Genomic DNA, 24,185 nt, shown 5'->3' on the forward strand with positions numbered 1-24,185 from the left:
GATAGCTGGGGTCTGGGGAGGATAACATACCATAAAAGCAGGCCCACCTCCCCCTCCTCCTCCTGGAACAACCCAGATCACCTCTTGACTGCCCTCCTTGTATTGGTGGGTCACTCCATGTTTCCATTCACGTTCTTAGAAAGGGCATCTCTGGATATCCCCCCCTGTATTTCCTCCCCCCCCAGGGAACTCCCCTTCGAAGGGCCTGCAACAGTGCCATCTTTACACCACCCTTGCACAGCCCCTGCAGACGATTCCTGGCACACCTTCAATGGTCTACATAGTGCCAAGGATCCAGAACTACCTGGGCAGGGGAGCTGGCCTCCCAAGCACATGCATGCCTGCTGTGGGGCCCCCCACTCACAAAGCATCCTGCTGGGCAACTTGGCCTCAGAGCTGATGCACACACGGCACAGGCTGTCAGTGTTTTCCTGTTTCAAAGTGCCTTTTGATTGTAGGTTATGTTGGGGGTGATGCCCTCCCCTTGCCTCTGTTTGTGTATAGTTTTAAGACAAAAAGATAAGCTATAACTTGACCTACCAGTCCTCCAGAAGAGAGGATGATTATGACAATAAAGTACACAAAAAGCCTTGCTAGGTGCTGGTGATGTCTCTAGTTGGTCTGTGTCCAGGGACCAGAAGGGAGGTGTTCAAAGAAAAAATGGCTTCACGTACCCTCCCGCCCATTTAAGCCATGATGCCACAACAAAACCCAAGCTATCCACATTCTGGCTTCGTGTCATGCGTGGCCCACAGCAGCAGAGCTGGCCTTGGGCAATCGGACCAGGCAAGATCCCACAAGCAGTGGTCAGGCATTCTGGGAGAACATGGCATGCTTGGACAATCGACCATAATTTTCCACTTTGAGAGGGGAATCTTTCCTGGTCTTCACTGAAATGCCATCAGGAGGCAGGTTGGCATTATTTCAGGCAAGGCCTGACTAGCTTCCCTCACTGTAAGAAGGGCAAGCTGGGGAAGGATATTTTTCTCTCTGGGCTTGAGGGAGTAGGTGCAAAGCTGTTTTGACAGTGAAGCTATATACAAAGAGGGCAAACCAACCTTGCTGTCTTGTAACCTCAGCAATTGAGCTGGTGTGAGAATCTGGAATCTCCTGCATCCTGGCACCTCCTTGAAGACAATGTGAGACCAGCTACACAAGGGCAATTTATTGGCTAGCTTTAATTTAGAGGGGACACCAGTGCAAAAGAGAGGCTATGCTACGTGCCTGGCTTGTGTGGCGGGTCTTGTTCCCTCTGGGACTGGATCCTCAGCTCTTCGTCCAGCCGCTCCTTGGCTCTCACCACCTGCAGGGCAGAGGATTGGCACTTCAGAGGGGCGTGTGGCAGAGAGCCCACCCGCTTGCAAGCGGCAAGCAGTCACCAGAGGGCAGCACAACCCAGGAGAAGCCTGGGCAGATCAGAAGAGGTTTTAGCAGCTCCAGGCAGCAGCAACCTTCCAAGGTTACCCGGGTGACACACGCAGCCCATCCACGCCAATCTGGAGGACTTAAAAGTGCTTTGCCAGAAAAAGGGGGGAGGAGCCGAGAGATGCCTTTGATCTAAAACGTCGACAAAGCTGAGCAGCTCCAGCAGACGGCCAGTGGGTCATTCCCCCCCCCTCCGCCAAGGCAGCGAGCCGTTGGACTCACCTTGGACTGCAGATAAAAGGAGCCTCCCACGGATTTGTCGTTCACCTTAAATAAATGCTCGTAGTTCTAATGAAGAAAAGGAGACAACGCCGGATCAGATTCAGCGGCCCTTTGCTTCCCAGCCTCGCCGTCGCGCAGGGATCGCTGCACGAGAGCCCTCCCGGCCCGAACCCGCGATCCCCGGACCAGGAAGGCGGCTCACCTTCTGGATCTCCTCCGGACTGAGCGTGGAGACGTTGAGGATCTGCTGAGCTTCCTGCAGGTTGATCCCGGAGAGGCTGGAGGCGGCCCAGGACTGGGCGCCCGCCCGCCCGCGTGTCTCGGCGGCCGCTTGGCTGGCTGCTCGAGGAGAAGGCGGCTTAGCGTCTCGCCAAGGACCGAGAGCCCGGAGAACGCGAACCCGGCTCCCCCCGGCCCGGTTTACCTGCGAACTCCTGCCGCAGCGCGCGGGCGAAGGCGCGGCCCAGCACCTGGGCGCCCACCAGGACGATCTGCACCAGGTACTTGGCCTGCGGAAACAGCGGCGGTCAGCCACGGCCCTCGCCCACCCCCCCCCGGCCCTCGCCCACCCCCGCCCGCTCACCATGTCCGCAGCCGGAGCTCAGCGCAGAACGCCCCGAGGCGAGCGCGACCGGAAGGAGCGGCCCTTCGTCCCGGAAGCAGCCATTGAGGAGCGCCGAAAGGGCGGAGCGCCCGGCCAGACGGCGCACGCGAGGGCGACTCCAGCGGTAGCCTCGGGTACTGCGCGAGAGGCGCGCCTCGGAGCATGGGGGAGTCGCTCTGCGCCGATCCCGGACGCAGTGCCTTCGCGCGTAGCGATCGCTCCGAAGCGGCCCGCGCTGCCCCTTCTGCCCGGCAGGCAGCCCGGAAAGCTTCGGGCCAGCTGCGCGCGGAGCATCCGTCCAGCCACCCTTCCCGCCGAGAGACCCAAGGATGCAGGGCCCTGAGCTGCGCCCAACTCGCCGGGGGGGGGGGGGCGTTCCTTGACCGCATCCGCAGGGAACTTGCCTCCAAGCGGCTCGCGAGCCTGGGGTGGGAGCTGCCCAAAGAAAGGGCCTCTCTCTCCGAAGCGGGCGGCCCAGTGGCTTGGAACCGCTTTCCGGGCGGCAGAACTGGGGAAGTGAAATTCGTGAATTTAGGGAAGATTCCCACCAAGCTGTCAGAAAGCCCAGGCGTAACCTTCCCCCCCCCCCCAGCAGCGAGGAGCAGGCTGTGAGCTGCTTCCTCTTCCTCAGGGAAGGAAGCTGGAATAGAGAGCCCTGTCCCCCCCCCCCGGAAGAGGCAGCTGCGGGACTGCTTCTGTCCTTCTGTCTGGGAAGCCGCACAGAAGGAATAAAGACTCGGGAGGCACTGAAAGAGGAGGAAGGAGGTTTTTGCGTTAGGGTTACACCTAGCGAGGCAGAATCAGCTGGAAAAAGGAGCTTCCTCCCCGGAAGAAGGCTGGTGAGCAAAAGCTTCTCCAGTTTCAGGATGCCAGCCTGGAATCACTTGGGCACATGTGGGCAGTGAATGAGCCCTGAGGAAGCTTGCAGCTTGCCCTAGGTGGAACACTTGTAGGCAATTGGCCTACCAGCTTCAAAGCAGCAAGCCGAGAAGGGGCCTTGCACACTGGAGATGGAATGAAAAGGCTCCTGCCAAGGACAGACCCCAAGGGCCCCTTTGTTGGTGGGAAGCCGTGGCTGTCCTCAGGAAGTAAGCGTGGCTTCACCAGGTGACTGTAAACAGGCGGTCGGAGTCCTCATCCCTGCAGGAGGGCAGCCCCTGAGCAGAAGCAGCAAGTAGGGGAGAAGCCAACCGCCTGGAGGAGCCCAGGGGAGCAGCCTGAGTCTGATGCTCCCTTCCATCCCAGGATCTGAGGAGGCGGCATCGGTCTGTTCCAGTGGCTGCAGTTAGTCCTGAGGAACAGGAAGAGATGGGCAAGGCTGAGCAATGTCGGAATGGCTGCTTGCAGTCACATGCCATGGTCAGCTCTCTTGTGGGCAGTGCAGCCAAGCTCATCCCACCAAAGAGAAAGACCCTCCACAGTCAGAGAGCTTTGGTGCTAGCCGGCCCTTAGTGTAAAGGAGGCAGGTCCTTCCGTTTCCTGGCTGCTGCTCTCAAGTGAGCGCAAGAGAGAAGAGTCGGATCTCTCTGGGCTTGTAGAAGCTGGCAGTGGCCAGGCTTCCACACCCCCCAGCAAGAGTGCAACCCTCCCAGCACTGCTCTTACCCACTCCTCTTCATCCACGCCCTCAAAGGAGTCCTGTGGGAGGGGGTCATCTCGGTTCCCCAGCTTGGCCACCATGGCGCTGAGCAGCTGTACAGAATGAGTGTTAAGGAGAGCTTCTCCACCCCAAGGCAAAAGAGCCACCCCTTCCCCCATTGTGAGAAGACCAAGGGGGGTAAAGACTCACCTCCTCTTTCTTCTGCTCATCAGACTTCTCTTCCAGGTAGACGGAGGAGGGCAGATATTTCCGGCTGGGGGCTTCCTTGGGTGCTTGGCTCACTGCGTGGAGGAAGGCAGAAGCCCCTTGTTCTCATGCCCACTGAGCTCCTTCAGCCCTCCTGCTCGGCCCCTCCTTCCCCCTTACCTGGGGCCATGTCCTTGGGCTGCAGGCTGACAGTTTGGTGCTGCTTGTTAGCGCCCTTCAACCAGGCTATGCCTGGCAGGGCAGGTTCCCACCACACCTGTGTGGCAGGGAAAAGGTCATCCTGGAAGAATTCTTTCTATGGGAAGGAAATGACCAGTGGCTGGTAAGAGGCTGGACACAGAAGCCACCCGGGAGCATCTCAGTGGCAATGCTGAGCCTCTTGGACAGGAAGGGGTCTGAACTGGGTGACCAGATATTAGATTGGGAGCCTCCAATGAAGGTCCCTCCCCTGAAAAAAGCTGCTGGGCAGCTGCAGGAGATAAGGGTGAGCCCTTCCATGGACAGGTCTGGCTACAGGTAAGTAAAAGACCCTGGAGGATAGGCAGTTTGCACCAAGGAAAGTCACATTCCCCATATGGGCCTTTTGGGGGGTTGGAGCAAATAAATGGACATATAAATAAAGTGGGAAACAGAAGCATTCTGAGTGTGCGAGTGAACTGACTCATTCAAGTGGCAAACTGAAGCTGGTCAGTTGCAAGTGCTGCTTGACAGTGTGGACTGAAGGTTTGAGCATTGCACACAGATACACACCCACTGCAGACAAACACACACACACACAGCTCAAAAAGCGAAGACCTGATGTTCTACCTTGACTCTGGGGACCCGAAAGGCCACCGGCTCAATGGAGGTCTGTCGGAGACGCAGTGCCCGGGCAATCTCGACCTCCTGCACGTCACATGCTGTCTTGGGCAGGAAGTGAAAACCCTAGAGCAGCCGAGGGGAGAGAGAGAGAGAGTTCCACGGGTTGTCCTGCAAGGAACAGCAGTTCCCCAACCAGCACCGGAGGTCTTGCAAAAGGTCTTGTCTTCTCTGCTGCTTGGATACTCTGGCCCTGGACAGCCACAAGAGGGCAGCCCCAAACCACTTAATGTGGATCAAAGGCCTGGGCAGAGAAAGAGGCCTCCAGATGGCCAGGTATGTCAACAGGGCAGCCCCAAAGTTCTTCGCCTCTTGGATGCCATTCCAGCTTCTGGCAGAGACCCCCGCCCCCTGACAGCCAGCTTCATTAAATTGCTGGGGGGGGGCAGACAGGAAGGCAGCTTCTCCATTCTTTTCCTTCTGCAGCCTTTTCAAATGTCTCATGTGAGATTTTGGCCCTCACAGCGTCAAAAGAAGCTGAGTTCAGTGAAGACTCCACCCTGACAAGATTTCTCAGCGTCCCAACCCTTTTTCTCCAAATCTCCATCCCAGCAGGTGCCTTACCTTGTGGGGGTCACAGGAGAGGAAGCTGTTGCACTCCAGGAAGAAGGGGGCCTCTGGGGCCACCTCATAGACAAAGACCCTTGTGTCACCCTAAGCTCCCGGAGGAGAGACGAGGTAGAATTAAGCTTCTGTCCAAGACTTACAGCCCGTCTGGCCAACCGGTGCCATGGGAATACACAACCCAGCGAGGAGAAATGCGGGGTGGGGTGGGGTGGGGTGGAAGCTGGGTCCTTTTGCAGCGGAAACCGGGTTCCACACACCAGATGCCCAGCCTAGCTGGAGACAAAAGTTTGTTTTTGTGCCCCCTCCCGAAGCTACTGGAGAGTTGGTGCGGGATGGCCTGCTGTGCTCTCTCGGACATGCCTCCCAAGCCCTTTGCCTGCTGAGCGGCAGGAGCTCCCTTCCCTCTTGGCTCACTTTGCCTGTGAAGAAGGCCACACTGGTGTCCATGTCATAGAAAGGGATGAGGATGGAGGGAGAGACGTCCAGGCTGATGGTGGCCAGCGGTCCAGCGGCCAGGGCCTCAGCCTGGTGCAGGGAGAGCTGGCGTTCGCTGCGGCTGAGAGAGGAAGGGTGGGTAAGAGATGAGACAGGCCATGTTCTTGCAGGCAATCGGGAGATGGCAGAGGGGTAAGCCTCACCTGTCAAAGCCGGAGACCAGCAGGTATTTGCCACCACAGACCCAGATAACACGGGCACCTCGACCCCCCTTAGGCCCTGGGCCATCCTGTTAGGGGGCAAGGGGGAGATGCTTCAGAAAGAGAATGTGCCACAGCTGCCCTCTTGGCCCATCCAGGATGCACGTGGGCACTGCCCTCCAGAAGACCCTGCCCGGACCCTGACCTGCAGGGGCTGGGCAGCCTGCCGAGGCTCATAAACTCGCACTTTGCCATCCTTGCTGGCGGTGGCCAGGCAGCATCCATCGGGGCTCCAGGCCAGGCTGAAGATCTGAAAGGAATAACAGGTCAACCCTCAAAGTGCGACTTCTGACGTTGCAGGGCTGGCTTGGGGGGGAGGCGTGCGGGCGAATGGCAAGGCCAGCATGGCTTCTGCAATTGCAGGGGCCATGGGGGGGGGGGTGCACAGGTGAACAGCAAGGCCACTGCAGCTCCTGGCATTGCAGGGGGCATGGGGTGGGGCGTGGCAGGTGAAAGGACATGGCATGCAGCTTGGGGCAGCCAAACTGCCTGTTACGTGTCAGGCCAGAATGGCAATGGCAGGGCTCACCCAAACTGTGCGCACTTCCATTCGTCTGCCACACCCCCCCATGCAATTGCAGAAGCCGTGCTGGCCTTGCCATTCACCTGTGCACCCTCCAATGCCCCCTGCAATGCCGGCCTTGCTCCTCCTCCCTTTCATTGGCATTGACTGAGTTGGAGACAGACTGGAGACTAATTGGAGCTGACGTCCCATTCCACTGCCAGGCTGAGGAACTTCATTGCTGGCTGTTCCGCAGATTACTTCTGCGCATGACAAAGAACTTGGAGAGGCCATTGTGCTCCCTACCTGGTCAATGTGGCCGTGAAGTCCAAGCTCCTGCTTTCCCGTGCGCACATCCCAGATCCGGACACTCTTGTCATAGGAGGAGGAGGCCAGGATATCGGAGGCCAGAGGGTGGAACTTGATGGAGTAGATCTTCTCTGTGTGGCCTGGTGTGAGAAGGGGAGAGGCTGCATTCAGAGCAGCGCTAGGCTTCCCTAGCCAATCTTGCCTCGGCCAGCCACAAGGAGAATGGTGCGGAGGGACAGGGGGTCCTGACCTCTCAAAACCACTTCTGGCTCCAGCAGCTGCTTCTGCAGCCCGGTTGGCTCAACCCGCCACAGCCGAATCTTGGTGTCTTCACCAGCTGCACCAGAGAGGGAAGGAAGGAAGAGCTTCAAAGACCATTGTGATGGGGTGCAGCCCTGTGGCAGGGCTCAGCCGGCCCAAAAGGCTGGGGTGCATGGCCCAGGAGAGAGGCTTGCTGCAAGACCCCCCGGTCCCTACCGATGGCCAGGCGTTGCTCATCAAAGGGATCCCAGCAGAGATCCGAGACAGGTGCCCCATTCTGGATGGTGGGCATGGGGGTGTCAGGGAGTCGCCCTGGCTGCGAGAGCTGCAGGAGACAAGGAAGAAAGCCATTTGTTAACCCTCAGCCGGTCCTCCTTATCGTTCGCAAGACAGGGGAAGACACTCCACTGAACCCTGCCTTGGGGTGGGGATGGTGTTTCACCTCCAAAATGGCCACCTGTCCACCCGTGGCAAGCAGTGGGATGGCGATGTGATGCCGGTTGGCACAAAAGCCGTCACACTCCCCTGGTGTGGTGAGGCTCAAGCCTCGCAGGTTGGTGATGTGGGTGCTGCGAGGTAAGACGACACCCTCGATGTGCCTGAAGGCAGAACTCGGGCCTGGAGAGAAAGGCATGGGATGAGCGGGGCTGGGGGGCGGCTGCCTCGTGGATCTTCCTTGCGCCCCACAGCATTCACACCTCAGCTTAGCACTCTAAGCAGCCCGGGCATTCTTGGATGCTGAGCGGGCCGCCGGTGTCCCTGGCCCACAGAGCCTTACCCAGAATATTCGGCAGGGACCGCTGGCTTGGGCTGGAGGAAAAGCCGCTGGTGGCAGAGAGAGACGGGGCAGCACTGGAGGGAGATGTCAGACAACTGCCAGGAGACGACAGGCTGCTGTCCACCTAGCAAAAAGCAACGCTGTGCATCAGCCGGTTGCAAGCAGGCTGGAGGCCAGTACACCGAGGAATGGAGGCGGGCCCAGATCATCCCTGCTCAGAGGAAGCTGGCACAAGTGCACGCTGGAAAGTGGGCAAAGCTACCAGGCGCCCTGTCAGCCACAGCCACTCACTCTGATCTCCAGATCCTTGGCCTGATCCCCTGCCTCCACGTGGGTGGAGGGTGGGTGCCGGCTGTCTTGGTCGAGGTGAGGCAGGCAGGCAGAGAGGAAGCCGGGGCTGGGCCTGTGGGCAGGATCAAGGCTTACCGTCTCCACCTGAAGCAAGAAAGTGGGAAAGTTTACTACCTGCCAGAGGAGCCAAGGCCCAGGAAGGTGCTGCTATGGGGCAAGACAAGGAGCATGGGTCACTGCTGGCCAGGACTGGAATGCTACGGACCACAGCATTCTTTCCCTGGAGAAGGACTCTGGGCAGGAGAGGCCACCAGTGGCCGTGAGTCTTCCTTGGGGCAGGCCTGCCGCTTTGATGGCGCTCAGCTCAAGAAGCCACCACTAAACCAAGCCCTGTCGAGTCCAGGGTGGCTGGGGAAAATCTTGGGGGCCACCAACTGGGGAGAGCCCAGCCCTCCTCCTTACCTGCGTGCTGTCCCCAGCCCACCAGGCCTGAGCAGATGCTGCCGGAACATTCCCAGGACAATCTGGAAACAAGTCTTTGTGAAACTCCTGTGTGGACTGCAAGACAGGCCGGGGTGAATAAGGCCCACCGGAGCCAGAGGCCCCACCTCCTCCCACGCGGGCAGCTTGGCTGGTTTACCTTTCTGGGCACCAGGTAGCTGATGGGCACAACAGCCGAGTCGCTCAGCTGCAAAACCTTCATCACTTCGCAGGCTGTGACATCCAGGGCCAGCCTGGGCAGCTGGGTTACCCCTTGGGTCCTCGTCTCCAGAAAGCACTGGTGAACTGAGCAGAGCTGAGTGAGCGGGGAAGGGTCCCTCCACGCCTAGGGGCCCTGGGGAAGCAAGCTGGCATGGGGGGGGAACTCACCTTCTGTCACGGCCAACTGGGCAGGCTGCACCTCATAACAGAAAAGCACCTTCTCTCCCTGGAAGAGAACGGCTGCCTCAGCCACTGCTGCAAGACCCACTCTTGCCTGCCCCCACACTCCCACAGGGTGGGGAGGCCTGTGATGAGCGGCCCCGTGAGGCCAGCAGCACTTACCTTCCCTGCCAGGAGAAGAAGGCCGGTGCTGGGATCGAAGAGTGGGATCAGAGGCCTGCGAGGGAAGAGGCCCCGTTGGAGAGACGGCAAAAGAGCCCTGATCCAGATGCCGCCTGCTGCCAAGAACACCTGCTGCTCCCTCCCCAGAGCCAGCAGCCCCTTGTCAGGTTGCCTGTCCTGTTCTTTGGATGTGCCCCCCAGGCCTCCTCCCAACTTCCCTCCAATCTTCATCTTTCTCACCACTTGGCAACTTCTTCCCCTGCCCCCCACATCAACCTAGGCAGAGCGCTGACCCATTCCTTGCTGGACTCCCTTCACAGCCCAGCCCTGCAGCGGCAGAGCGCCTGCATCTCCCGTTAAGCAAGTGGGAGCAAGACCCTCTCTCTTCCCAGGACTGGAAGCTGGAAGAAAAGTACCAGTTTCATGCCCCTGTATTGGCAGGCAGTGGCAGCTGGGAGGGAGCATGCATCTGTCTCCCCACACAGCGCTCGCTTCCTCCTCACTGACGGCTTCTGGGTCATGCTCTGTGACTGTCAAGCCCCGCATCAGCATCCTTCTCAAGGGCCCTGCCAGCAGCCAGTCCTCTCCCCTTGGTCTGCAACCCCCTTGGCGGCTGCGGGCAGGGAAAGGCCATTCTTTGGGCTCCTCTGGGGCAGTTGCAGCCACCTGAGAAGGGGCCGAAGCTCACAAGAGCAAGCACAGCCCGGCCCCGGCCCCTCCCCAAACAGGCCCAGCAGGTCTTTCAAACCTCCTCCTTGGGGGTGACTAGCTGCCAGGGAATCCTGGCACCAGGCCTGGTGTGATGCGGCCCTGGCACAGCGGCAGGTGCGGGAGACGGGCGTCCTTTGGGGTGGGCCTGTCCTGACCCACTGCCCAGACTTTGATGGCCCCACATCTCTTTCTCCCGGGGGTGGGTCAGCAGGCAACCAGAGCTGGTCCCCACCTGCCAGGCGAGGATCTGAGACACCAGGCTAGGGGTGGGGGACCCGAGTTTTAATCCCGCTATAGACACTGGGGTCAGCTAGGGAATTTTTCATACTGGCAGGGGAACTGCTGCAAGCTCCCTCCCTTCCCCCGCGATCCCCTGCAGGGACAGGAACAGCCGCCCCGCAAGAGGGACTGGGGATCTGCTCGGGGCAAAGGGCACCGCTCCCGCTTGGCCAGGGCCCGACTACGGGGTCCCCGGCTGGAGGCGGAAGCCCCAGCGACGCGAGACCCCCATCCCGGGGCAACCGGCTCCAGGGCGAGCAGAAGGCGGTGGGGGTGGGTACGGCGAGGGGGCGGTCCGCTTGGGGCTGGCGGCTCCTCCTCCCGGCTCCCCAGCCAATCGAGGCCCGCCGCCCCTCCACGGCTCCGGGCGCTGAAACCCGAGTCAGCAGAGTCGAAGCCAGCCTGGCTGGGAGGGAGGGAGCCGCCAGGCGCCACCGCTTCCCGGAGCCGGCGATGGAGCGGGCGCCGCAGCAGCCCCGACGCGCTGCTCGCTAGCAGCACCCCGGCCCTGCCTCGAGGAGCCCGGTGGGTAAGTGCTTCGAGCCGTCGCTGCCCGGACAGCGCCTCGGTTCGCGGGGATCGGAGCAGCTCCGTAGGGCCGCTGCGGAGGAAACGGTAGAGCGAGGAAGGGCGCTCGAGGTGCACGAACAATTCCGTCCCCTCGCCCCCTTTCCAGCCCCCGTGATTTCAGGCACTCCGCCTGTCATCACCGAGCCTCCTCTGGGATGACCCAGGACTCCAGGCCGGAGCTGGTAACCCAGGCAGACGGGGGGGGGGGAGATCGCTGAATCCGCTCCCCTTTCTGGAGAAGAACTGTTGAGGTCTGCAAATGGCTCAGCCATGGGCAACTCTGAACATGTGCAAAGTAGTCTTCCAGGCAGGGGCCAGTAGATGCCAGCCAGTTCAAGAGCTTCTGTGGCCCACTGGAGTGGGTTCTAGCCTCCTCTGCCCTGCTCTGGGTGCCATCCCAAAGTGGCCCTCAGCAGCGAGGGGGATCCCTTCCCCACTTGGAGAATGCCCACACAAAGACCCTGGAGTGGGAGAGCAGAGGCGACCCCCACTTCTTGCCAAGGCAAACTGATGGGATCTTGGCTCTCCCCACATAATCCCCCCTTAGCAAGAGGAAGTGAAGCTGTTGGACGGTTTCCTCCTCCTCGCCCCTGGTCTGGCCAGGCAGTCTTGCCTTCAGCCGCCCCCCCTTTCACCCCGTCTCTCTTGGATTGCCCCCCAGATCTCTGCTCAGGAACTTGGCTGGGCATCTGGCCAGGAAGGGTGCCTGAGTTTGGGGCTGCCAGCCGTGAGCCCCAGAGTGTGTGTCCCTTCTCTGTCACCTCCCCTCTTGTTCTCCAGGGCAAAAAAAATCAGGGCTAGGGAGGCACCTGGACCACTGCAAGGCCCCCCTCTGCTCTCTCCCCTCCTCAAAGAATTGCCAAGAGACGATACAGACTGGACTGGGCTGTGTGGAGGGGCATTGGAGAGCTGCTGGACCTCCAGAGCTGCTATTCAGGTAGAGGAAGCAACGTGTGGCCCTGTGCCCGAGGAGGATGGAGGGAGGGAGGGAAGGGATTCCCAGAAGCAGCTTCAGCTTAGCAAAGGCCTCCTGACTGTTTGAGTGGGCCAGCCCCAAAGGGGATTATCCCTTGAGCCCCTCCTAGGGGGGTGGGGAGCTGCTCCTTCTCAGTAGGAATAGAATACAGGTCCTGCCTGCTAGACCAGGCAGAGGGAAGACCAGTTTCCTTTTTCTGGCAGGGGGTGGGTGGGTGTCAGGAATTTTAGGAAGGCTGCTGGAGGAGTACCTATCTCCTTGAGCGGCCTATGCTCACAGAGATTCAAGGAAGCAGTTTGCAAGCAGGGAATCTGCACCCTCTCAAGGGTACAATCAGCAGCTGAATTGCACTTCTGTAGTAACCTGGTTCCAAGACTGCATACAGTTGGGGTTCAACAAGGGTGCGTAATGCTGTGATTTCTCATGACTAAGCAGTCAAATTGGCCTCAGAGGAAGACTAATCCGGAGGACGCCCAGCTGGGAACTCCCACACGCAGGGCTTGGGGGAGCAGGGGAGCCTCTGGCCAACATGTAGGCTGGGCTCAGGGGCATCAGCTCATCTCTCACTTGGCCAGCTGCCTCGGCCCAGGATCCAACCAGAAAAAACAGCCCTCGCCAGCCAGCTAGCCTCTGCCATTCTGCTCGCGCAAGGGAATTCTCTTTCGGAGCCCGAGGGATGGTCGGAGGGCAGGAGGGTGTGGCGGGCAGGCAGCCTCCTATGCACTCCAGATGAGCGGCTGAACACTGCTTGCTGGCTCCCTCCTTCCCTCCCCAGCACCTGAGGGGAGCTGGAGAAGCACGGGCAGGAGGGGGGCAGGAATGCGGTGGATGGAAAGGCAAGAGACTGCCAAGCCCTTCAGTGGAGGAGGAAGGGAAACAAAGTGGAGGGAAAGCTGGAAATTCATTTTGCAGGGAAGGGGGCAGAGTACTTCTGCTGGGCAGCTGACTCCTGTTTGACCCCTAGCCCCCCAAGTGAGAGGGGGGCAACATTTTCCACAGCCCTGGGCAGCTCAGCCCAGGCAAGTGTCTTGCCATGTGGGGTAAAGTCTGCATTTTCTTGCCATCTTGGGAGGGACACGGATGTCGGGGCTCTCCCCACAGCCCACTTCCTGATCTGGCTCCAGCCTCCAGCAGGAGGGCCGGCCTGGACAATGCAGCCTTGTGAGAAGGTGCCCCAGTCCCAGGCCTGCAGGACGCACCAAGCTGGGCAGAGCTGGGCACGGCCCCTCCGGACAGGGGCTTCTTCTGTGCCACTCATCACAAAAACCTCCAGCCACACTGCAGGGGGCGGGTTCTCCCCCCAAGCCATTTGCAAGGAGCGCTGCCCCAAAGTCCTGATCCCAAAATCCAAGGCAAGCGAGAGGCGGCGCTGCCCATCCTCACTGCCCCACAGCTGCTGCCACCCAACCTGCCCAACTTCCTTGCAACCTCCTCCTCCTCCTGGCCACGGGAATGCGGGTTAGGCAGCTCCTCCCTGGCCTAATTAGGGGTTATGTCTGTGTAAGGCTGAGGACAGTCTGCCGCCCAAAGGCCTTGCCCAAGCGCAGGTGGGGCACCTGCACCCTTTCCCCACAGGACCCTCAGAAGACAGAGCTGCCCACTCCGTGCAGGGCCAAGCTGGGGGCTCATTTCCTGTCTCGCCCCCCCATGGCTCTGAAGGGAAGAGGGGGTGCTTGGGGTGCCCAAAGCTGAGCAACAGCCCAGGCGACTCCATGCCCAACTTGGCTGGAGAAGGAAGCCGAGGCAGGGTACAGAAGCAGGGGGGGGGCTTATCCAAGATAGGGGTCTGTCCCCTTGCCACCAGTGTGGGTGCAGCCTCTGCCTGGCCAGGGAGGAGGAGGAGGAGCAGCAGCAGCAGCAGCAGCCCAGTCTTTGGGAGACCTTTCAGTTTCCAGCCAGTCTTCCTGCTTCGGACAAGATCCCTCCTCCCTCCCTCCCTCCCTCCCTCCCGCTGCTCCTCATCTGAAGGGTCCAGGATTATGCCTTACCCCCCTCCAGAGCATTCCCAACCCAGCAAACTCACGGCCCTCCCCTCTTCCTCCAGCTGCACATTCCAGAGTTGATCACCTGGTGAGCAACAGCGTTTCTAAGAGAGCCCCAGAGCCAAACTTAATCACCTCACTTATTAAATGAGGCGACAGAGGAGCTGCTTGTGATTGCGTGCTGGCTGGTGGGGGGCACACCTGAGCCGGCTGGGATCTGTCTTGCCTTCTCCAAGCCAGGCTGCCCATCCTTGCCAAGAATGCCAGGGGGGGCGCTTTGCCCTCCCCAGCGCTTGGAGAGGGATGGGCAGAGCCACAATTCTGATGTCGGCATAGGAGAGACCCTCCTTTGCTGGCTTTCCATGAAATCACAATGAAAATCACATGCTGCCCCCCCCCCGCCTTGGAGGCATCTGTGGAGCAGTAGCCAAGTTAGACGGGATGCCCCAAAGTGGCGGTGCATGGAGGGGGCTGGCAGGGCAAGAACATTCCTCAGCCCCCAAAAAAAACTCTGCCCTGGCAGCCCTACGTCCTCCCAATAAGCCAGGGTCTGTTCTGCAAATGGCCAGCCCCCTCCCCTTTGTTCTCTGGTGCCTCCCCTCCCCCCACCCCTGGAGATGACCAAATGCTGGCAAGACTCAAGGGGGGCTCCCCTCGGAAGAAAGCTGGCTTCCATTCTGCCCTGTGCTGATCCCGGAGAAGGTGCCACCTGCCTGTCTCCATAGACAACCATGATGGGGGGGGTGTAGGGTAAAAGCCAGGTTTGCCTCCCAGAAAAGTCCTGGGGTCAGGCAAATACCCAGAAGGACTTGCAGCATTAGGAGAAAAGCTTGGGCAGGGCTGGCCCACAGTGGCTTTGTCGAAACGCCCTCCAAGTCAAAAGTGACCCACCGCCACTCTGCTTTTCTCTCTGCAGAAGCTCCACCATGAGGCTGCCCCTGATCTGGGCACTGCTGCTTTTCCCAGCTGGAAGCCTTGCCCAGAGCTGCCCAGCTGACTGCCAGTGCAACCAGCCTCAGACCGTCTTCTGCATCGCCAGGAGGAGCCCTGCCGTCCCGCAGGGTTTGCCACTAGACACGGCCCACCTGTACATGTTTGAGAGTGGCCTCCGCTTGCTGAATGAGGACAGCTTTGCAGGCCTGCCCGCTCTGCGGCTCTTGGACCTCTCCCAGAACCTAATAGCTAGCCTGCCACGCAACGTCTTCCAGCCACTGCCAGGACTCCACAATCTCGACCTGTCTTCCAACCAGCTGCAAGAGGTCACCAACGAGAGCTTCCACGGACTGCGCCTGCTGGAGCGGCTCTACCTGGATTGCAATCAGCTCCAGATCATTCACCCAGCTGCCTTTGACTCACTGGAAAACCTCCTGGAACTGAAGCTCCAGGACAACCAACTGCAGACAGTGCCACCGCTCAACTTGCCCACCCTCTTGCTGCTGGACATCAGCCGGAACAAAATCACGGCCCTCGAGACAGGCACCTTCCATGTCCGGAGCCTGGAGTCCCTGAAGATGGCTGGTCTGGGCCTGGGCAGTGTGGATGAGGAGCTCCTGCAGAACCTGCGTAACCTCCACGAACTGGATGTCTCGGACAACCTGCTGGCCAGGGTGCCCGGGGTCCTGAGCCAGCTGCCTGGACTAACCAAGCTCAGCCTGGCAGGGAACGGCCTGATCTCGCAGCTGCGGGCAGAGGACTTCCAGCAGCTCCAGCAACTCCAGGAACTGGATATCAGCAACCTCAGCCTCAACAGCCTCCCCTGGGACTTCTTTGCCTCCTTCCCCAGGCTCAGGGCAGTCACAGCAGCGGAGAACCCTTTCAACTGTCTCTGCCACATGAGCTGGATCGTCAGCTGGGTAAGGCTCGGCAAAGCCTCACTCCGGAGGCCAGAAGAGACCCGCTGCCACTTCCCCCCCAAAAATGCAGGCCGACTGCTCCGGCAGATGGAGTACGCAGACTTTGGCTGCCCAACCACCACCACCAGCACCAGCACCCTACGAGCAACCAGCCCCAAACTCACCAGCCCCCTTCCCAGCAGCAGGCCCCTTCTTCCAGAGGCCAGCCCCGCCGGCCCCACCAGCAGCGATGGCGGCCTCACACCCTCTGCCTCCCTCACCCCGGAGGGCCAGCCGAGCCCCGAGGCCCAGCTCTGCCCACCGCATACCTGTCTTAATGGGGGCCTGTGCCAGCCAGGCCCCAACCATCATCCGGAGTGCCTCTGCCCCCTGGGCTTCACCGGCCTGTACTGTGAGGTGGTCAGGGAGCAGGTGACCTCTCCACCAGAGCCCACTCAGGCCAAGCAAATAGCCATCAAGCACGTGGGGAGCACTTCCGTCAAAGTGGGCCTGCAGAACTACATCCGCTCCAAGACTCAGCTCAAGGGCATCCGCCTGACCTACTGGAGCCTCTCGGGGCCAGACAAGCGGCCCATCACCCTCAGCCTGCCAGCCGCCTTGCCCGAATACACGGTGCGGGCCCTGAAGCCCAACTCCTCGTATCACATCTGCGTTGGGGCCCTGGGCGACAAGACCGCACAGGAGGAGCTCTGCGTGGAGGCCCACACGCTGCACCCGAGCCACCAACAGCACGCCCCCGTCGCCCAGAGCAAAGGCCCTGACCTGCCCATAGTGGTGGCACCTTCTGTAGCAGCTGTGCTGCTCCTGCTGGGGCTGGCGGCCGCCGGCTCCTACTACGTGCGACAGCACAGACGACAGAGGAAGGCCCATGCTGCCCCCGGGGCCCCCGGCTCCGGCCCGTTGGAACTGGAGGGGGTGGCGATGTGTGGTGAGAAGGGGGAGCTGGTCACGCAAAATCCCAGGACTGTGGCGCCCCTCAGCCTGGAGTGTGAGGTGCCTCTCATGCACCCCCATTTCACAGGCACTGCTACCCTACAGGCCCTGGGGCCTTCCTACTTTTAGGGGCACTGAAGGGCCCTGGCCCAGCAGTGGCCCCGAGTCTGGCAAAGCATCTCATTGGTGCTGAAAGTGAGGGTGTGGGTGGCTTCCTTGGTGCCAGTCTGGACAGCGCCCAGGGAGAGGCCAGAGAGGGGCACAGAAAGAGGCCTCTTCCTACAGCAAGAGGACCCTATGTGCCAGCACCCGAGTCCTCTGCTGAGGGGAGCCACAGCCCTGCAGACCTTTGCGGGCAGCTGTAAAGAAAACCTACATGAAGGAGCAGAGCCTCTTCCGTTAGCTGAGGAGGAGGAGGAGGGTCAGAAACCAAACCCTCCAGGCACCCCCAGTGGGCCCCAAGGGCTCAACACTGAACTCTTATTTGTCACTGGTTCCTTTCCTCCGGCGCAGTCACTTTCCTCACAGACTGATATGTTTTGTAAAATCAGATGATAAATGCTTTTATACAAAAACAACAGTTTTGTACAGGCTAAGAATGCTTTTGTAGAAAAATATGAGTGTGAGCAAGAGAGCCTTGTTCACAGGCTGCGCTTGCAAAAAAGGCACGGAATGCAAACACACGGCGCCCAGTACTCACCGCAGGCGAAGAATACAGAATGTGCTGGGATGGGAAAGTATGGAAGATCCCCCCCCCCCACTGAATCTGTCCATTTTGATCCCGTCCGCCCGCTACTCAACACCCCAAGGCATCTACTTGTAATGCCAGCCCTGTTGAGCTGCAGCCCTGGGGACCAAAGGTCTTCCATGGGGTCACATCTTCCCCAAGTAGCTGGAAGGAGACACCTAGAAGCCAGTTGCACCTCAGGCGAGGAGGGCCAATTAGGCCTTGAGGGAGGCATCCTCTGGCCCCTCCTTGTCCTCAGAAGCAGGTTCTTCTGGGTAGAAGCAGTTCAGATGATGAGACCAGGGGTTGGATTCGCAGAATGCATTAAGCCAGGTGGGGGGCACCTAACTAGGACTGATCCAGTCTTGCGCGTTTCCATTGTTGGCAGAGCAGGGCCACGGTCTGTATCCAGGGACCACATTCAGCACCACCAAAAATGGGTTGAATGTTAGGCACAGCCTCTGTGCTGCCCTTTGCTCAGCCTTGGCTAACCACACAGAGCCCAGCAGGCATAGTCAGGTGGTGCTTTGAACCCTGACAGGAAGAGAGAGAGACGCACAGATTCCTGGGCTGACCTCTGCAAGAGTGAGGGGGCCAACTGGCTCCAGGCCTGGCTGAAGCCCTTCAGCCCGACATGCACCAGTGAAAATGCCCCTGGAGCAGGCAAGGGCAAGAGGAGTCACCTCTTAAAGCACCCCCCCTCACCGCACCCCCCCAGCTCCAGCCCGGCAAGGCCGCTATGGCCTGGCACCGGCAGTCCCCCCTTTGGCAGTGTCAGCCGCAGTTCTGCTCCGGCCAAGCCTGAATGGTGTTTACACAGCTGCCTCTGCCTGGCCGGCCTTTGGTCCAGCCAGCTTCTCTCACTTCCCAAGCCTGCTGCTGCGGCTACTGGATCAGGCAGGCACTGCGTGGATCGCAGACCCAAACTAGCTAAATCATGGTTGCTGGTTTGGAGCTCTAGGTGATGCGTGAATGCACACAATTAGGTTCAGTTGATAAATCATTCATAAATGGCTCTTGTGTTGGGGAACCCAGGCTGTGAGCAGCACAGCCAAAGCCACATTCCCCTCTCTTTATCCTCTGAAGGACCCCCTGCTTTGACCCCCAAGAAGCGACCCTCCTAGGGCGCCTGTGCAGGGTCACCTGACTCATAGTCTATCACCTCCCCTGCACTCCAGGCAGATTCTCTCCAGGCATTGCTGGGTGGTCATGTCAAAAGAGCCTTTGGAGGAGGGGAGCAGTTGAAGCCTGTCTGCTCACCATGCAGATCTGACCCTTAGAGCCCATAGAAAGCAGACCTCCCCCCCCCCATGGAGCCAAAGAGGTCCTGCTGCTCCAAAGCAGCTCCCTGCAGGGATCCTGAAGAGGTCAGAGGCCTGATCTACTGAACGAGGCTTTTCCAGAGTTCAACCATCCATTCGTTGGCATGACAAGGCACCCAGTCTCATGCCAGCAATGGTGTGTCAGAGGGCAGTTAATTCAGGAAAGGGGGGTGCACCAAAGCTGGCCAGCCCTGGGGGGGGGGGTCAGGGAAGCCAGAGGGCCCCCAGGGAAGCTGGAGAAGGTGGGCGGCACTGAGGAAGCTCCTCACAGGGACTAGCTGACCCACTGAATGGGCCCTTTGTCATCCTCAGCAGACTGTTCAAATTAACATCTTGGATTCCTGCAAAAACTGCTGCTGAGCAAATATTTTCCTTATGAGCCACGTGGATTTTCCAACCGCAGCCGAGAGGAGAAATGAGGAGTAGGGGGGAGGCAGGCGGCAGCCCTATGGCCAAGCCAAGCCAGTCCCACCCAGGGGTCCTGGCCAGCTCCTCCGGGCTTGGAAGGCGGGGAGCTCGGAGCTCGCCAGCTGCCTGAGTCACCCAGGGAGGGAAAAGGGCTGACTCTGCGGCCTCCAATGTAGGGCTTGGCAGCAGAGGCTTCTGCCAGCCCCTCGGTGCCCCTGCTGGGGGAGGGGATAAAAACATCCTTCCAAAGTGCTCCCTGGAAACATTGCCAGCCGTAGCCATGGGACCAGGCCTGGCCGAAGGGGGTGCCAGCTGCTCATTCCTTGAGGTGACTCAGATACGAGGGAAGTGGGTGGAGAGACCCTCTTGGATGGCCGGGGCACAGGGCCTGCTCAGACAGTCTATGTTGGTGATGAGCTTCCTAGAGGGGTTGCCAACTGCAGCCCCCCCCCCGATCAGATGAGGCTCAGCTCCAGTTTAGCCTCCCCAGCCAGGGCCAGATCTATGAGATGAGGTAGCCGGGGAGGGGGGGTTTGGCTTTAGCCCATTACCCCAGCCCTGGAGTTTGTCCACCCACCTCTAATACTGCCAGCCCATTCTCATCACCTTGAAGGAAAGATGGGGGCATCAGCTGGCGGGTGGGAGCAGCTCCACCAGGCTAGTTGGGCAGCCTGGCGGGCAGGCTTTTTTGGTTGGAAACCCAGAAGGGCCTCTGGAGGCCCCACAGGCCGGCTGCCCCCAAGCAAGCTGACCTGGAGAAGTTTTGCAAAATGCAGGGGGCAGGGCAGGCAGAGGGGAGCCAGGGCTGGAGCCATGCTTCAGTGTGGCAAAGGGAGGCTGCTCTGACATGCCCAGCAGCCCTTCCTGGCGCAACCTGCACCGAGTTCCCAAGTCTCCTGAGCAACAGGGTCTGCTTCCCCCAGTGCCCCCGCAGAGCTAATATGCTCTTCTCTGAAGCTTCCTCCGTTCCCCGAGTTGCCCTGGGAACTGGACAGCAGGGAGCTGGCGCTGAAGGGCTGAGGACACAGCAGCCCTGCCACAGAGAGGCTTGGTGGGCAGAGGGGCAGCTCCCTGCCGCTGGTTGTCCTTGGCCGGAGAGCAGCAGTCAACTCCTCTCTGCAGCCAAGCAGCAAAGAAGTTGCCAAAAAAGCAGGCCCAGCTTAATTCCCCACTGGGGGGGGGGAGGATAGAAGAAGAGAAGCCTGGCCCAACCATCCATCAGTTTCCAGAGGGGCCAGGAAGGGAGGCGCACACCTCCCCAGCTCAGTAGCCTTCCAGAAACAGCCCCATTGCTGCTTCCTTCCCACACACAGCCGCCCCTTGCCTGCCATTGTCAGAATCAGACCCCTCGGTTATCAGTTCGATGGCAACAGGACGGCAGCCTTGCAAAACCTGCCAGAGCGGCAGCACCACGCATTTTTTTCAGAATTATTGGTGGTAGCCAAAACAAGCCGTTCCCTTCCTTCATGCTTGAAACTGGCTCCTTGGATGGTGCAAGGAGGTCAGAGCTTAAGTGGTGCCTCCCCCACCCGAGTCGTTAAAAGGATCTCAGCCCAGCCCAGAAGGCCACCCCAGGAGGGATTGATGCCCCAGGAGGGATTGATGTGCCCTGTCAAAGCCCTGTGGAGACCCCTGAAGGTTTGGGGAAAGGCAAAAGCTGACCCCGGTGAGCTGGAAGTGGCCAGAAGGGATTATTTGGGGAATGGCAATTGCAAAGTCCATATTCCAACTCTAGCCAGCTGCTTGAAGTAAGACCCCCCTGCACCCCCCCCAGCCCTGGGGCCTTCCACTGTGCCCAGTGGCCTCTGGGCCAGCCCAGCTGAATGCCTGCCTGACCCATCCCTGCCTCTCTCCCCCCTTCTGGCTTCTGCACCCCTTAATGTTGGGAGTTGCTGCGCCCCCTTACCTGGGAGAGGCGTCCAGCGTGACAGAGGCCAGGGAGCTGCTCAACCGGCGGCTGTCCCAGAGGCAGACTTCCCGTTCCATCATCTGGAAGGGAGGCAAGGCTGAGGGGCTGCCTCAGAGGGACCCCAGAACCCTTGCAGGATGTGGTGGGGAGAAGTCCTCTCAGGAGGGTGCAGAGCAAGGGCTCCCAGCCTGCCGGAAAGGATTTGCCACACCCCCACCCAAGCCCCCCAGCAGAGGCAGAGAGAATCCCCACCTGGTTGGAGCCCACGGAGAGGAAGAAGCCTTCTGCGTTCACCCAGAGCAGCCGGGCCTCCTTGCCGCCTGTGTGCGCCAGGACAGTCTGGGGGGAGAAGATGAAGGGCTGGGGGAGGGGCTGCCTTCCAGATTCCTACTAGGAAGGTGACACCACCCCCATCTGGAGTGGGAAGAGGCAGAGGAGACCCTTGGGATGGAACATCCCCCCAAGTGAGTCCCTTCAAAGGCTCCTGACTCCTTGGGCTGGCATTGCATTGTGGCTCTTCTGGACTGCTGGATCTTGGGCAGAATTTGTGTGAAAGGAAGTGGGCATGGGGGTGCCTCCTTGGTGGTCAGCTGCAACTCTTAGTTGCTGAGGGGACCTTGGTCTGATGTTCCCAGCCCAAAGACGTTGCGTAGCCAGAGGGCAGAGGGCTGCAGGGAACACCCTTCATCTGCACAGCCCACTGGGGGACATAAAACGGACCTTGGCCTCTCCTCAGATAGTTGGAGGGTCGGACAGGTTCTGCCCAGATTAAGGACTGTGATGCACTCGGGGGGGGGGGAGATGCTTTCGAGCCAATAGGAGATTTGTGGGGTGCTCTGCTGACAGTTGGGAGGTTGAGGTTTGGGGACAAACTGCACGCAGGAGGCAAGAGCAGCATTTTGGGGGCCCTGTCTAGGCGGAGGAAGGCCCAGGCGGCCACTGCTGATCTGAGCAGAGCCCTTTGGGGTGCCAATGCTTGAAAAGGGCAGCCTCTTCTCTCCCAGCTGCAGGGATCACAATCTGCCCTTTGGGGCCATCAGCCCAGCTATGCCCTCCAACTCCCTCCTTTCCAGCCCCTGTTCTTCCTGGCCGAAGCTAGTGGAGAAAAGGTGCCACCCTCATTTGCTGGGGCCAGACCCAGGACCTAGCCCTAGACCAGACCTTTCATGCAGGCCATGCTAGGAGGGGCAGAGGCTCCAGATGCCCTCTCAGAAGATCGAAAGGCTGCTGTCAAGGTGGCACAATGCCCATGGCCCAATACAGCCACGTCAGACCCTCCTACCCAGGAAGAACAGACAGGCAGACTCTCCCCATCTATCCCACCACCCTCAACCACGGAGCAAAGCAGGAGGGAGGAAGCAGACATTCCGCTGCTCCCCCCCTTCCGCCCCCGCTGCTCTCCTGCACTGACTGAACCATCCCCCAAGAAAGCTCTGAGACTGACAGCAGAGATGACGCAGGCAAGTCCCTCCATTTCATGGGGAAACAGGCGGGAAGTGGTAACTTCCAGACAAAAGGAAGGCAGCCACGTCAGCACGGTATGGAGAGGGGGGAGCAGCCCCCCCCAACCTGCCTCCTGAAGAAGATCATCGGCTGCTCGACTCACAGCTAGCCTGGAGCTCAGCGGTTTGTGACTCCCGGCCAGCAATGCCTTCTGGTTGGCCACAGCTTCCTGACTTCGCCCCCCTCCCCCCCATGCTGCTTAGCCAACTCAGGGGAGCCTCCTCCCTCTCAACTCGCAGCAGCCTGAAGCCCAAAGCTCGAGACACCCCCATGCCTCTTGGTTACAGAGCCTCCAGTGACCCCTTCTTCCCCTGGGGCTCCTGCCAGAGCAGCCCTGCTCACAGAAGGGTCCCTGGGTATGCAGGAGGAGGGTGGAGGGGCGCAATGACCTCCGAGCAGAGCAGAGCTCCAGCCCTCTCCTCTGTTGTGGCTTCTCTGCCCCTGTGCCACTTTCCCAGATGTGCAGCGTTTGTGTGTGTGGGGGGGGGGGGAGGATGTACCGGGAGGGGAGTCTCTGACACTCCTCTGCCCAGCGCAGAGTGGTGCTGTAAATAGGGTCCCTGAATGCAGGCTGGCTCATTCCTGGCTTCCCATGGCCTCCTTGAGAACTCAGAATCAGGAAGAGTCTGCCTGCAAGGCTACAAAGGGGGCCCCAGTTGGACCTCAGGGGGTGCTTGTGTGCTCCCATTTCCAAGCAGTCCCATTCCCAGCTCTGGAGCTGGGAAGCAGCCCCCACGCCTTCCTCTTGCAACCCGGGAGCCGAGCCCAGACCTCCAGGACATGGGTTCCCTTTGGCACCCATTTATCCATGGAGCTGCTTCACAGACCAGCCTTCCCACTTCCTCTTCCTCCTGAGAATTACCAGGTGGGTCTCTGTGCATTAGGTGGGACTGGATGGCATCAGCTGTGTGGAGCTTGTCCCAGGTGGGCCCTCTGCCCTCCCACCCCTGGCATCCCCAACCCTCCAGATACTCTACCTGGCAGGCCACTGGCTTGGCCCGTGGGTCAAAGATGTGCAGCCTTTTGTCCTGCAGAGCAAAGGGAGCCCAAGTGGTCATCAGCTCATCCTTCCACTCTGGGCCAACCCCAGAACCCCCTCCCAATCCTGGGCATGTTCAGCCAGGCCAGAAGATGTGGGAAGGGGAGCTTATCCCTGATGTTGCTGCCAGTAGGAAGGGGGGGGGGTCAGGCAGTTGTGCAAGTGCCTCCTGATGCCCTGGCTTTGAGGAAGTGTCCAGTTCTGGCTTGCCCATGGGGGGCGGGAAGTGTCCCAGATTGTCGTAGCATCCCCTACCAGGCCAGGTCCCCACAAGGCTGGGATGCACTTTCTCCCTGAGACCCTGCCTTCTTGGTTTGGGATGGGGATGGGCCTGGGGGGCCCCCAAGGACACACCACGCTCCTTTTGGGGACGCAAGCATGGGGAAAGAATGTTCCTTTCCAAGCAGGCGCCCCCAGGGCCTCCCCCATCATGTAAAGGGCAAGAGAATGCAGCACAAGAACCCCTCTGAGGCTCCACTAGATGGCAGCCAAGGGCAAGTGACTCTCATCGCCAGGGCACCAACACCAAGGCATGGAGTACATCGCCCCCTGGTGTCCACCTGCAGACTGAAACTCTCAAGAGCCAGCTCCTTGATTTGGCAGGGGGCCCT

General features: G+C 60.0%; 2 protein-coding genes across 6 annotated transcripts in view; one reads left to right on the forward strand and one right to left on the reverse strand.

Moving 5' to 3' along the window:
• Positions 1-18: 18 nt before the first annotated feature.
• Positions 19-24,185, reverse strand: part of LOC120315728 (coronin-7-like) — a 30,054-nt gene continuing 5,887 nt past the window's right edge. The window contains exons 7-33 of one of the 4 annotated variants that reach the window (XM_039360556.1): positions 23,513-23,563; positions 21,285-21,371; positions 21,030-21,112; positions 9,363-9,417; positions 9,189-9,246; positions 8,959-9,104; positions 8,781-8,876; positions 8,319-8,462; positions 8,028-8,151; positions 7,692-7,867; positions 7,466-7,574; positions 7,239-7,325; positions 6,986-7,128; positions 6,323-6,427; positions 6,121-6,206; positions 5,897-6,038; positions 5,480-5,569; positions 4,865-4,981; positions 4,217-4,352; positions 4,040-4,131; positions 3,856-3,942; positions 2,072-2,156; positions 1,850-1,986; positions 1,648-1,713; positions 1,225-1,303; positions 1,059-1,127; positions 19-490 (exon numbers count right to left, since the gene is read on the reverse strand). In XM_039360556.1, coding sequence (XP_039216490.1) covers positions 111-490; positions 1,059-1,127; positions 1,225-1,303; positions 1,648-1,713; positions 1,850-1,986; positions 2,072-2,156; positions 3,856-3,942; positions 4,040-4,131; positions 4,217-4,352; positions 4,865-4,981; positions 5,480-5,569; positions 5,897-6,038; positions 6,121-6,206; positions 6,323-6,427; positions 6,986-7,128; positions 7,239-7,325; positions 7,466-7,574; positions 7,692-7,867; positions 8,028-8,151; positions 8,319-8,462; positions 8,781-8,876; positions 8,959-9,104; positions 9,189-9,246; positions 9,363-9,417; positions 21,030-21,112; positions 21,285-21,371; positions 23,513-23,563 — 3,030 coding nt within the window. In that variant the 3' untranslated portion in view covers positions 19-110. Of the gene's footprint in view, positions 491-1,058; positions 1,128-1,224; positions 1,304-1,647; positions 1,714-1,849; positions 1,987-2,071; positions 2,157-2,231; positions 2,760-3,003; positions 3,543-3,855; positions 3,943-4,039; positions 4,132-4,216; positions 4,353-4,864; positions 4,982-5,479; positions 5,570-5,896; positions 6,039-6,120; positions 6,207-6,322; positions 6,428-6,985; positions 7,129-7,238; positions 7,326-7,465; positions 7,575-7,691; positions 7,868-8,027; positions 8,152-8,318; positions 8,463-8,780; positions 8,877-8,958; positions 9,105-9,188; positions 9,247-9,362; positions 9,418-21,029; positions 21,113-21,284; positions 21,372-23,512; positions 23,564-24,185 lie in introns of those variants that run through there. The other 3 variants (XR_005558760.1, XM_039360554.1, XM_039360555.1) reach the window with 3 other exon arrangements.
• VASN (vasorin) lies at positions 9,782-17,244 on the forward strand. Of its 2 annotated transcripts, XM_039360558.1 has the most exons (3): positions 9,782-10,881; positions 11,703-11,859; positions 14,797-17,244. In XM_039360558.1, exon 3 carries the CDS (start codon positions 14,807-14,809, stop codon positions 16,793-16,795), a length of 1,989 nt encoding a protein of 662 aa, XP_039216492.1. In that variant the 5' UTR covers positions 9,782-10,881; positions 11,703-11,859; positions 14,797-14,806; the 3' UTR covers positions 16,796-17,244. The 2 variants fall into 2 exon arrangements, with proteins under 2 accessions (XP_039216492.1, XP_039216491.1); XM_039360557.1 differs by lacking the exon at positions 11,703-11,859.

Source organism: Crotalus tigris, unplaced genomic scaffold (genome assembly GCF_016545835.1).
Source record: "Crotalus tigris isolate CLP2741 ecotype Arizona unplaced genomic scaffold, ASM1654583v1 scf7180000019173.45859301935:6455823, whole genome shotgun sequence".
Taxonomy (NCBI): Eukaryota; Metazoa; Chordata; class Lepidosauria; order Squamata; family Viperidae; genus Crotalus; species Crotalus tigris.

Excerpts from the sequence above, each read along its gene's own strand:
- VASN (XM_039360558.1), top strand. The coding sequence starts at position 14,807 with ATGAGGCTGCCCCTGATCTGGGCACTGCTGCTTTTCCCAGCTGGAAGC.